At 44.0% G+C, this 13,924-nt stretch overlaps 1 protein-coding gene across 1 annotated transcript; it reads left to right on the top strand.

Moving 5' to 3' along the window:
• The first annotated feature begins 5,397 nt into the window (after nt 1-5,397).
• LOC124141349 (vitelline envelope sperm lysin receptor-like) lies at nt 5,398-13,327 on the top strand. Its single transcript, XM_046509333.2, has 10 exons — nt 5,398-5,463; nt 5,593-5,640; nt 6,773-6,818; nt 7,318-7,508; nt 8,563-8,717; nt 9,592-9,737; nt 10,385-10,466; nt 11,059-11,212; nt 12,103-12,154; nt 13,132-13,327. The coding sequence occupies exons 2-10, from the start codon at nt 5,599-5,601 to the stop codon at nt 13,272-13,274; spliced, it is 1,011 nt and encodes a 336-aa protein (XP_046365289.1). The 5' UTR covers nt 5,398-5,463; nt 5,593-5,598; the 3' UTR covers nt 13,275-13,327.
• The last annotated feature ends 597 nt before the right edge of the window (nt 13,328-13,924 follow it).

The following is a 13,924-nucleotide window of genomic DNA, read 5'->3' as shown; positions in this document are numbered from 1 at the left end:
TACTAGGTCCATACGGAAGATGTAAGTATCAAAATAACATAACATAACCATCCAGCGGTATCGTTAAAGATTTACAACAAGCTATGTACAATTATTGAGGGGGCGGGGCGGTGGGGTAGCCTAGTGGACTCATCTATGAACACTATACTGTCACAGTCTTTGATCTCAGGCATGCCTGACGGTAGCGTAGAAGCAAACTTATGCGTACCTCTGGACGTCGGGGCCTAATGTTGTGCTCACTCAGCCGGTTGCGTACGATTCTGCCACTAAGTGGTCTCATCCCAGGAGCTGTCCGAGCTGTCAAAGTAGCGGGTGTGGTATCGATTCCGTAGATGCACCAACCGAATGTAGTTGACTTGTTGACGTGAAGTCACACGTCGACGACCAGCCCGTCATGAGTATTTCCCTGCTGTCGATAACGTCTCCGAAAGGGTGATATTGTGTTTCGATAAACATTAAAATGTCTGGCAACTTCGTTTTGCGCCATTAATGTTTGTAGCATACCCACGTAGACGTTTATTTCCAACACACCGTGGCGTTGCGTAAACGTTATTTATGGATAAACGAAAGGTTTTTTTTGTGAGTCCCTGATAGCTAAACAATCGATGTCTGCTGTTCACATTATAACACGAGTATGAGTATCATGCTCCCATCAAATACGCACACACCCAAATTGAAAAACATGCACGTACAAAAGGTCTCATGAATATGCATTGAAAGGGGGCGGTGGGGTAGCCTAGTGGTTAAAGCGTTAGTATGTCATGGAACTTAAATCCTTGACGAATGAATTGACGTTCATATGAACGTGAGAACTATATAAAAAAAGCCTGCTACAAAACCTACATTGTTGCAAGGTATTAGTTATTGTATTAAAGAAATGCTCGTAGTTATAAATAAAATAAATATCTAGTTTTGCAGTTATAGCTGTAAATAAAATCGATCGCGCCACAAACAAAAGTATATAAAAGTGTAACATGATGAATCTTTACGTAAATTCAATGTCATAACACAATATTAATGTAAATGTTGGACGTAGATATGAAGACAAAGAATCTAAAATGAGTATCTGTAAAAACTGCCAAGGATGAAATTGAGGATGAAATTCACGTTTTATTAGAAACAGATAAGTATCATCACCTTAGTAATTCTGAAGTTTAACGAGAATCTGATGTTAATGATCAGTCTAAAAAATATCCAACACCTCTGATATTATACGTTCTCTAGCCACATTGATGAAACATATATTCTCTGCCAGATAGTTTTGTATATCATATATGCTGAGTCAAATTGAAAACTTCAATTTTTTAAAAGTAATCCCATATATGATATACAACGGACAAATGTATCAGAAAAGTTAATTTTTAATCATTAATGTCCAAAGAAGGATTTTAATTAACGGTGGTAACCATAATTTGTTCCAAGCACCTACGGTATTCGGTAATAACATCAACAGTTTAAATCATAAGTCCCAAGCATAGGAATCTGATGGCACACAAGTTCAGTAGCGTGTATGGCCACCATGTGCGTTGACAACTGCCACACAACGCCTCCGCATGGACCTTGTGATGCTTGTGAACACATGATTGGGAAGACGACGCCATTGTTGCTGCAAAATGGTGCCAAGATCTTGCAAATTCTGAGGTTGGTTCTGGAGAGTGCGCAGACTTCTGCCAAGAGCATCCAAGACGTGTTCGATGGGATTGAGGTCGGGAGACCTTGACGGCCAGTCCATGACGTTGACTCCCGCATTCTGAAGGAAATGCCTTATCAAAAATGCTGATTGGGGTGTGGCATTGTCGTGTTGGAAGATCAAACCGGGTCAATGTGCTGCCATAAAAGGCAGAAGTTCTGGTGCCAGTACCTGGTCGCGGTAAGCAGCAGCGTTGAGGTTGCCACGGATGACAAGAAGCCTGGAACGTGCATTGGCACAAAAAGCACCCCACACCATGACACTTTCGCCTCGAAATCTGTCAACTTCCTGTACACGACACTTGGCGTAACGTTCATGACGGCGCCTCCACACCCTCGCCCTACAATCAACAAATCGAAGATTAAATCGGGATTCATGACTGAAGACGACTTGATTATAATTCCTCTGAGTCCATCGTAAGTGTCGCTGTGCCCACAATTGATGTTGACGTCTGTGTAATTGAGTCAGAATCGGCCCGCAGTATGGCCGTCGTGCTTGAAGGTCTACCCGTAAACAGTTCATTTCTGGTTGATGTAGCCGTCAAAAATCGGTTACGGATGTGACGTAAGACAATCTGACGATCCTCTGCATGTGACGTCACACGTGGTCGACCTGGCCGAGGGCGATCGGCGGTGGTACCCGTTTGCTGTAGACGCGTCTGTAAATCATAAACAGTCCGTCGACTACAACCCGTCGTCCTTGCGACTTCAGCTACGGACGTTCCCGTCTGCAACATGCCGATGACACGTTCACGTTGCACATTTGAAAGGCGTGGCATGACAAATGGCCGTAAAAACTTTTGTTTTCTTGTGTTTTTTGTTGTTGTTAATAACTGCTAACAACTATGGCTGAAAACACGTGCGGTATTATGGCCACGTGACCAGTTGCACGTGAAAAAACACTTTTGGCACTATAGTGCTGTGCACATGATTTTGATCGATTCACCTGCACAAAAGCGGGTGTTATCTGAAGACAATACGTGGCCATTACTGTTTAAATACACAATAAGGGCCCACAATGATAACTGGTCAAAATGTCAAAATTTTAGGATCGTGAAGTTTTTAATTTGGTTCAGTATATATCACGTGATTAAACAAACGAAACTGAAATGTTAACTGTATAATGGGCCATGTGGTCATAAATACCGAATAAATTGTCCGATGTCTGATGACTCGAGTAAGATCTTCAGCAACCCATGCTTGCCGTAAAAAGCGACTCTGCTTGTCGTAAAAGGCGACTAACGGGATCGGATGGTCAGGCTTGCTGACTTGGTTGATGCATGTCATCGATCCCAATTGCGTGGATCGATGTTCAGATGTCAATCACTGGATTGTCTGGTCCAGACTCGATTATTTACAGACCGCCGTCATACAGCTGGAATATTGCCGTGTGCGGCGTTAAACAACAAACAAACAAACAAACAAAGTATGCTAAGAGTAATCGTACTTGTTTAAAGTCAACATAGAATCTTTCGAGAGCATTCCTCACCACTCGCAACCTTGCGTAACTAACATCATGGCTCTCGTCACCCTCTCGATGGCCGCATGAGTCGAAACGGCGCCGATCATAATGAGCCGCAGGTCACTTTGGTCAATATTATCCCAAATATTTAAATCAGTTAGCGGACAATATGGGTTTGTTATATTTTTGGGGGAAAATGTAAGTTGTCAGTTCCAAAACCATAAGGTATACGAAAAAATTAAGTGTGTTGCTAAAATTGTGGTTTACGTGATAGGTAATAGGTTCAAATGTACACGTGTGTTTGTTTACATTCAGGAAACACCTTACTCGGCTGAGACAAGGAGATAAACTCTTCTTGCCTTTTCAAAATTAGATACGTGGACGAAACAAGTTCAACGATTAGACACCAGGGTCAAAGTGATCGAACCTGTATAAAGCTTGGCCAATATTCAAAGAACTTAAGCACCTAACATGTTTTAACAACATTGTTTTGAGGGGGCACGGGTGGCCCAGTCGTCTAAGGCGCCGCGATTCGCTGTGCAGAGTTACGTCCCTTGGATACCCAAGAAACCTATGATTGTGGGTTCGAATCCCGGTTCGCCCTGATTATGTTTCTAGGTTTGCCAGCACCATACCAGTGCTCGTGGGTTTCACCGAAGTGGTAACGTCTTCATCACTTTGGGCTTTCCTCCAACATTAAGCTGACACGCCGTGATATAACTGGAATACTGTGAAAAGCGGCGTTAAACCCAACTCACTCACTCATTCACTCACTCACTCACACTCACATTGTTTTGATAACCGAAGTGTTCCTCGTTCCTTGCCCAGGTGCAGGGGCGGTCGGGTAGCCTAGTGGTTAAAGCGTTCGCCCGTCACGCCGAAGACCCGGGTTCGATTCCCGACATGAGTACAATTGGAAGGCCAGGGGCCACACGCAGCAGGGGGTCCCCGGCAGACATCCATATATGAATATGTTGGGTTACACAGTAAATGTTCCTGTGTTCGGACATTGGTACCTTGTTCGTTTGACCAAAGTGCTCTGGGCTGCTGTATACCTCGTATGTAAGCTTTACCATTTCAACCATAGGCGTTTGAGGTGAGGTGAAATGGGGTTTAACTTCGCCGTCAAGATTATTGCACTTATATAGCATGCACGAATTTGCAGTCTGATTGTCCCAGAATGGCATGAAGTGGTCAGCTCGGGGACACACCAAAAAGCTACAATCCCTGGTTCGAATCCCGGTTCGCATTGATTATGTTCCTAAATTTGTCACCACACTCTGAGACCTGCATCACTTCGGGCTTTGCTCCCATATTAAGCTAACACGCCGGATATGGCTGGATTAGTGTAAACGCGGCGTTAAACCCAACTCACTCACTCCAGTTCAGATAAGGGTTGCACCCGTGAAGATCCGGTTATAAAATAGGTCTTCAGCAACCAATGCTTGTCAGGGCGAGTACATGTATGCTTGTCGTACGAGGCGACTAACGGGATCGGGTGGTGCGCTGATGTCAGTCACTGGATTGAATGGTCGGGACTGGATTATTTACAGGCCGCCGTCATATAGCTGGCATATTGCTGAGTGTGGCGTTAAAAACAAACAAACAATCTTACGGGCCGTCGTCACACAAATCGAATATTGCGTGCGCGTGCGCGTAAAAAGCAGACAAAACATCGCACTCTCACTGTCATTCTTGACCCTGTTGTGTGCAGCGTAGTCATTCGTGACCAACTCGTGTTATTCCGGGACAAGCCGAATAGCGACTCGTGGCCATTTTTGTGACCGGGTTCCGTCTTAGCGCAAACGGGCATGCCCATAACAATTGTCAACTCGTTGCGTAATGGTTCACATATATTTCCCCACATATTATATATAACTCAGATGCAATGTAAAGCACATCGGGACATGTGGAAATATACAGTATGATTGAACACATTTAACTCTGTCTTGGGTATATTTTTAGATGCAAGACATATGTAAAATCAAATATTATTTCTGAGGGATTCTTTGACGAAGAACTTGAAATCATACGCACATTCTGATTTGTTTGTTGTATTTTCGCACATAACATTCATCGATAGGGGTACGAGTCTTCTTGCAGGTTACGGAAAGGGGCGAGTGGTGACGAATGCAGCGTTGTGTCACATTCACAAGAGTAACGAGGGTTGTGAACAGATTGCCCTGGGCGTGTCGCCAAAACGCAACCCGGCGTTGCTGCACGTGTTTCACGCTTACGTGCCGCATATAAATGAAGGCTGACTGATAATACTGAACGTTCCGAGCACTAACCATCGTGGTGAGAGCATTACCGTGAGTACTTCAATCAGTTCAATGGCCAGGAGTTGTTTCCACCCCAAATTTCGATGACGTGATCATGTCAGTATTACTAAAATTCCTATGTTAAAACACAATTTACCGCTAAATCATCATGTGTTTCAGGACAAAATGGCGATTGCGTTCCCCATATTGGTGATTTTCTGCATGGCGGTATGTAATTTCTTTAAAAGCTCGTTTCCAACGCGTATTTGGTAGACGGACTGGGAACCCATGACGGCATATGACTTTACTGTCTAAAACTGTTCCCTTAATTTCCATCAGTATGTATTGCACCACGCTCAATGGCAGTCTGACGGTGACACTTCGCCAATGCTGTTCTATTGTCAGTTGTATTGACGTCAAGACCCGTGAAGATTCCGGGGTAGAATTGGTCTTCAGCAACCCATGCTTGCCGTAAAAGGCGACTATCGGGATCGGGTGGTCAGGCTCGCTGACTTGGTTGAAGCATGTCATCGATCCCAATTGCGTGGATCGATGCTCATGATGCCAATCACTGTATTGTCTGGTCAGATTCGATTATTATACAGACCGCCGTCATATAGTTGGAATATTGCTGAGTGCGGCGTTTAACAACAAACCATGTATTGACGTCAAGAATATCGGTAAAATTCAGACATGGGAGACCCGTGAAGATCCGGGTACAGTACAGGTCTTCAGCCCATGCTTGTTAAAAGATGCGAATGACGGTCTGGTAATCGGCACGCTGACTTGGTTGGTGCATGAACATTGGCAGAATAATAGTTATTCAGTTATAGAATTCGTGTTGGAATGTCAAATGTCTCCCTTGTCATCGCTGCACGTGAGATGTGTTCCTCGGGCTTGAACGTGCACTTCGTTCTGTAGTTTCTCGGGTTATGAAATGCATACTCCGTGGCAAGCATACCCTTCATATACGTATATATATATATATATATATATATATATATATATATATATATATATATATAAACTGAAATTAATATACCAATCCACACAACTGGAATATGATTACATGCATCAACCAAGTCGGCGAGCCTGACCACCCGATCGCCTTAGTCGCCTCTTACGACAAGCATAGTCGCCTTTTAAAGCAAGCGTGGGTTGCTGAAGACCTATTCTACCCGGATCTTAACGGGCCCCACGTTGATTTACTTATGAACAAACGCAACCCTTATTAAGAAAACGTTGCGACGAAATTGAAAATGAAGGGCAAATGGTCCCCCCCCCCCCCCCCCCCAAATCAATGCCAAGAGGTAGCAAACTACGCCTACATGTCTTTTACGTCGCCATGTTGCTGTTTCAGGCTAGCAGCGTCAGGTCGGCGATACCTCCCGGCTACATATTGGATAGTAAGTATGACTTGTTTTTATATTGAACTAAGTTGAGTATCGATAATACCCATGTACTTGGAAGCAATCCAAAACTTGTCACTAACCCATGTGTCTAATTGTTTAACGCCGCACTTGGCAATATTCCACCTATGACGGCGGTCTGTAAACATTCTAATCGGTACCCGACAATCCTGTGACATGAACATCTATCTACGCCATCGGGATACGATGACGTGCATCAACCAAGTCGGCGAGCCTGACCACCTTATCCCGTTAGTCGCCATTTACAGCAAGCATGGGTTGCTGAAGATCTCTTCCAACCCGGATATTCACGGGTAGCGATTACTAATTAATCGTGATTGCCCATGTTGCAATGACTCGTTTTCACTCGTCTTGCAAATTGCGTTTTAAATGAGAATCGACACGTCTATTGCTGAGTGCGGCATTAACTGTTCACCTAATGGTAGTCGGCTCTATAATTTCAGTTATGAATTATGCCATAAACATGTATTTTCAGTTACCCCCGAATGCGGGCCTGACGGAATTGCCGATGGAGTGGTGAAACTCATGACTGACTTCAGCGCTGAGGCGAAGGCCTTCTGTGCAGGAGGAACCTCGGTCAAGCTCACGTCCAAAGATGGCGTCAATTACGCCGTGCCCGTGTCGTACCCAGGAAAGGGCGGCGGGAAGTCGGTTTGTAAATACAAAGTAAGTCAACTGTTTTTCCTTTCGCTTTGGAACCCCTTCTACCATTAAAAACAATTGAAAAGGAGCATGGAACGCAATGGTTTTAGTATTCATATTAGTGTTTTGATCTCATTAAAATGAAATCTTAGTTCTCGCCACCGCTAAAGATCTGAAGACATCCCATTACGGGTCACGTCGGACCGACCTTGCGCGAACTTTCACCGACCAATGGAATGACTGAGAAGGCAGCTTTCTTCAGGCTTTACGGCACTAATTTCAAATTGGCGACTACGCTTCGAAACATTGACAATTTCTCCAAATTTGAAACAGTACAAAAGAACATTTTGGAATGACTAATAGTCTAGATTGTATGGATTCAGTCGTTAAACCTGTAACTATCGTTCGGAATACCCCGTATTAAAGTGTTCGAGGTTGCATGATTAGAAATAGCTTTCTGGCTATCACTTTCATGATCTGGTAAGCGACGCCCTGAATGGTTGGATGAAAGGTCGTTCTGACATGACCCCCTAATGGGATGTCTTCAGATCTTTGTTTAGCGGTAGTGAACTAAGGTATTTTAATGATCTTGGTTTTGATCCTATGTAGCGAAAAAAATGTTTCACTCGTGCAGTGTGAATGTAATGGGCGCAAGTGGACTTCAAAATGTTAGAACGTATACCTGAGGCAAAAGTACTTGGGTCTGATCTTGAAAAAATGTGGATTTTTTAGCTTAGCATGTAACACGTTATTGAGCTTTGTAAATATTTGACGTGTTTGTAGATACCGCGTTCCTCCACACAGCGGCTGTGTAGTGGTGGTGACGCGTCATTAATTGCAATGCATAGTTTCAAATCTGTTGGTTAATTTAACGGAAACTCTGTAAAGCGAGTAATGGAAGAATGACTGGTCTCCGAGTTGGGTATCGTGTTAAACTGTGGCATCAAGCCACCCCACGCGTCACTGAAGCCAGTTTCATCTCGCATCACCTGAAAATACTACTTTTTCATGTAGTTACTATTGCCTTGAGTTTGACATTGTAATAAACTGCTTGTTGAGACATTTTTTCCGTCATCAGAAAAAGCGAGATTCCCTGGTATACACGGTTCTGATCATTGTGGCCTTCGGCGAGCCAGGCAGTCGTCTCCACCAGTCGGACGAGGAATACACCATCACGTGCACCTTCCAGCCCAAGGGAAAGAAAGACAGCGGTCCTCTGAAGATCGTTCCCGGGTTTGTATTAAGTTTGTACTTACCCTGTGGGTATGCCGGAAGTATAAGGTAAACGGGAACAGAAAACATGTGTAAAGTACCATTATATTAAGTTCTAAGATCAAATGTATTTGACACTCGTGCAATGTTTCTTACGCTCTAACATCACTATTTAATATAAACATCGATAGATGTCTAATTTGGGGGCACGGGTGGCCCAGTCGTCTAAGGCGCCGCGATTCGCTGTGCAGAGTTGCGTCCCTTGGGCACGCCAGAAACCTATGATTGTGGGTTCGAATCCCGGTTCGCCCCGATTGTTTCTAGATTTGGGTTTCACCGAAGTGGTAAACGTCTAAGACCTGCATCACTTCGGGCTTTCCTCCCACATTAAGCTAATACGCCGTGATAATAACTGGAAAACTGTTAAAAGCGGCGTTAAACCAAACTCGCTCACTCGCATGTCTAATTTCATGATGGCAGTTGCGCATTAACACAAACGGCGGCCATGGTTGTCGCCATCCGGTTTACTGCTCGTGACCTCAATACAGTAGACAACATCTGGATTATTAATGCTATGATTCAAACTAGACAAATGAAACATTTATGAAAAAACCGCGAAGTTTCGACGCAGACGTGGGTGAATTCGCATTAAGCACGAGAAACTTGTCGGTGACTCCATGTTTAGGGGGAGTGAAATTAGTCCGCCATAATCTGACCTCGGGTATAACGATGAAGTAGCTAATCTAGGATCTGGAGTCCGATGTCGTATGTTTTTTTAATACCAGAAATCTCGAAGGGTTTCTCACCAACGTGTGTAAGAAATCGCGTCGCAAGAGAAACTTGAAGTTTTGTTTTCTGACTTTGAAGGATTTATGAAATGAACTTTATCTTTTAGTGTAAGCGCTCCAAAGGTGATCGAAGGCAACAAGGCTCCGGTCAGCGTGTCCGTTGTCAAGGTGTACTTGGCGGACGTCAAGGGCACGCCACTCACCGGCAACATACCGACAGGGAAGAGCGTCAGACTCATGGCCAAAACAACCAGTAAGTACTCCCTGTTGAGGACCGGTTGGTTTTGAGTTAGAATAGGTTCCAAGAAGCCTCTATGCTGGGTCCGGCACGGGTGGGCAGCCGACCAAGGCGCGTGCCATTCGCCGTGCGGAGTTGCGTTCCTTTGGAATGGCAGAATCTTCTGATTGTAGGGTCGAATCTGTTAGACCCTATCATGTCTAGCTTTGTCGGTACCATACCCGTGCTCGTTGGTTTTAAGTCTTAAACGTATGAGACCTGCATTACATCGGGCTTTCCTCCCACATTAAGATGGTAAATATTGATATACCTGCAATAGTGTACAAAGCGGAGTTAAAACCCAACTCGCACACTGTAATTAACTCAATGGATATGATTATCAGACTAGGTAAATTGTTAATTACCTTACCTTTACCCCACGGCGTGTATCTCTGCTCATGTCTAGTATCTTTGGCAAGACTCGATAATTTACAGACCGCCGTCATTCAGATGGACTATTGACTGGGCGTTAAACAGGAAATAGGGCAGTTAGCCTACGACCACATATCAACTGATCTCGATTGCTTCTAGCATATCAGTATGTCATTGGAATAGTGTTTGCATGTCAAGTTATAATCAATCCTACATTACCAGGCGAGGTAACATTGTGTGCTTCATTACAGCACCTAAGGACCTCGGCATCCAGGTGGAGTCGTGTGACGCAATGGACTCCAAAGGGAACAGATACTCGCTGTTAAGAGCAGGGTATGCACCCACTTTGGCTTGTGAAAGGAACAAGTGGGATAATAGCCCGAATGGGACTGGCTTACTAGAAAGTCATCTCTAAGCATGAATAGTTTCACAACAGTATACATGGTCAAATGGTTGACGGTTCTCATTTCTTACACGAACGAGTTCAACTTCTGAAATGACCATACAAAGGTCATGATATGAATCTGATCCTTAACTACCTTGCAGTATAGCAAAACGTTAACCTAAATCAGACTTTGCGATAGTCCATAACACGCAATTGTTGACATGCACCAAGTCTACAAAGAACCTAGTTCTCATTTCCCAGCAACACGACCCGTGAAGATTCCGGGGTAGAATAGTTCTTCAACCCATGCTAGTCGTAAAAGGCGACTAACGGGATCGGGTGGTCAGGCTCGCTGACTTTGTTGAAGCATGTCGTCGATCCCAATTGCGTGGATCGATGCTCATGCTATTAATCACTGGATTGTCTGGTCCAGATTCGCTTGTTTACAGACCGCCGTCATATAGCTGGAATATTGCTGAATGCGGCGTTAAACAACCAACCCCTGACAGAACACTAGTCATGTCTCTTCATAAATTTCAGTTGCGGCGACGGTATGATAATCGATAAGAATGCGGGCTTTGTTACTCGCGACAAGAGCTCCTCCAGCCCGTTCTTCAAGGTGTTCACTGTCAATGGCGACTGGACGCTCCGGTTCGAATGCAACTTCACAATATGTGCTATAAAATGCAATGGCGTAAGTATCATTTTGCTTATATAATGAAGATATTGCATTGGCCAAGAGATCCATGTAACACGTCTGTTCAGTAAGACGAGGTAACTGTCCGACATCTAAGTTTAAACTCGGTGAATGGTGCTGATGCCCTTGGCATCCGAAGTCGCTGTTCTTCCAGAGATAAGTTGGTTCAGATTATGACGCTACATGACGGGACACGCGATATCCCACACCCGTGCATACCCATTCGTGAATAACTCGGGTTATTCCGGGACAAGACGAATAGCTACTCGTGCCCCTCCCGTGGCCATTTTTGAGACTGGTTTCCGGCAAAGCGCAAGAGGCATAGCTAAAAGAATTGTCAACTCGTTGCATAATGATTCGGGCATATTTCCTCCTTACATAAGTAGGCCATATGCTATTTTAAAACATCAGGACTATACAGTATGACTTAGACATTTAACTGTCTTGGGTATATTTTTTTAAGATACAAGACATGTATAAAATCAAAACTTATTTCTGAGGGATTCTTTGTCAGTACTTGAAGTTCTACGCATTCTGATTGGTTTGTCGTATTTTCGCACATACAATTTATCGATAGGGGCGAGTCTTGTTACATGTTACGGAAAGGGGCGAGTGGGTTCACCCCACGATATATAGGGGTTGTGGAGTAGCCTAGTGGTTTAAGCGTTGGCTCGTTACTCGGAAACCCGGGTTCGATTCTCCACATGGTGCAATGTGCGAAGGCCCATTTCATGTGCTTGTTCAATTAGCTCATGCATTATCTTTGCTGTAATACAGCTGTGACAAATGGCTGAGATGTAAATGTTCTACAGCATCGCCCATTTTAAAAACGGATATAAAAGGATTTCCTCAACTCGCAATCTTTCATACACATACAATGCTTTCAGCCCTCTTGTTCATCACAAAAAACCGCACGAAGACGTCGAGAACCAGGGCTAGGTAAGCACAATCCGTTTCGCATGATATGACGAAAATATTGCATAATTAATGTCTTGTCTCCCGGCAAAAAATAACGTTAATTCAAACCTTGGATACCTGGCTTACTGAACATTGCCATGTATTTGCATCCTTCCGCAAGTGTGGCAACCAGACCTTTTCTTTTTAAGTAACTCCCTTGCCCACGGGACCAGGGTTAGATTCCCGACATGGTTACAAATGTCTGAAGCCCATTTCTAGTCCCCCCGCCGTGATATTGCTGGAATATTGCTAAATGCGGCGTAAAGCGATACTCGCTCCCTTGCCTTAAACATATTTGTTTAACATAACTGTCTTGTGTGAAGGTTCTTGCATCCAGTTGGCTGTGGCTTCACGAAGTCTTGGAACAAGTTCCAGATAACTTGTTTTCGCCACTAGTAAAAACTCCCGTGTATTCACACTTGGTATTTAATTTACTCTAATGAAGTTTAAGAACACCCCCCATTGTTTCAAATCACTCTAGTGCATCTGTCTTGGCACCAATAACATCAAAGAATCGGGTGCTCAACTTATGAGTAGTCTTGAAACACGTGTGCCCCACAAATAGTCTTGTCATTTGAAATGTGTTTTTGACGGTGATTTCAGGCCATAAGTTAAGATTTAATTGGTCAACTGTAACATAGCATAAATGCTGATGCAAAACGTTCATGCTTATTTTTCGACCTCGGATTTACATCTCTAATTGCGCTACCCGTGAAGATACGGGTTGCAATTGGTCTTGACGGGTTACCATGCTCGTCGCAAGAGAACGGAATCAAGTGGTCAGGCTCCACTTGTTGATGCACGTCATCGTATCCCATTGCGTAGATCGATGCTCGTATCAATCGCTGGTCCAGACTTAATTATTTACAGCCCGCCGTCATATAGCTAGAATATTTCCCAGTGCGGCTTTGAACAAATAATACTTGCGTATCAAGTGGGACTTGTTTCCTGTTTTTCAGTTGGGCGACTACAGTCCTACCTGTGGGGATGGAAGACCAATGCTTTCTCGGAACCCTACTCCTTGACGGACAACGGGTATGCTGTCGCGCGCACGGTCAACGTGGGCTCCTCTCGGTTGGCACGGGACGTACTCAACCCGTAAAAAGTTGAGGAAAATGTAATAAGGTGGTTGGATGTCAATAAACGTTATAAAACAACAACAACCGTTTTGCGTTCATATGAAGTTCATGGTATGCTTTACTTTACGAGCACTGCACTCTCGTAGGCAGGTGACTATGCTTGTCGTAAGAGGCGACTAACGGGATCGGGTGGTCAGGCTCGCGGACTTGGTTCATGCATGTAATCATATCAGTTGCGTGGATCGATGCGCATGGTGTCAATCACTGGATGGTCTGGTCCAGACTTAATTAACAGACCGACGTCATTTACACTCTTCAAAAACACAAGTAGAATGTAGACTATACAAAAAATCCGGCATCTAAATTAGATATGATTTTGGAAAATGTTGTTGGTTTGATATTCGACAAACGGTGCGTCAAAACGCAGTCATTGTCGATTTGCAATGTCTTAAACGGCAATATTTTTTTTAATTTGAAGTTTACACAATATACGGCTTTTCCATTGGACGAGGGGTCGGTCATATGAACCGCGAAATCGACGTTCATAAGTGTATGAACGACACAATTTGACGTTCATACGTGTTTCACGAGACCGTGTTCTTGAAATGACGTAATATAAACACTGACGGACTACTTCCACATTCCACAAAACCCTGGGATTTCCCTAACACGA

This window comes from Haliotis rufescens, unplaced genomic scaffold (assembly GCF_023055435.1).
Source record: "Haliotis rufescens isolate VD_foot unplaced genomic scaffold, xgHalRufe1.0.p SCAF_25, whole genome shotgun sequence".
Classification (NCBI taxonomy): Eukaryota; Metazoa; Mollusca; class Gastropoda; order Lepetellida; family Haliotidae; genus Haliotis; species Haliotis rufescens.
Note: the sequence above shows the minus strand (reverse complement) of the source record. Positions and strands in the feature narration are given on the sequence as shown.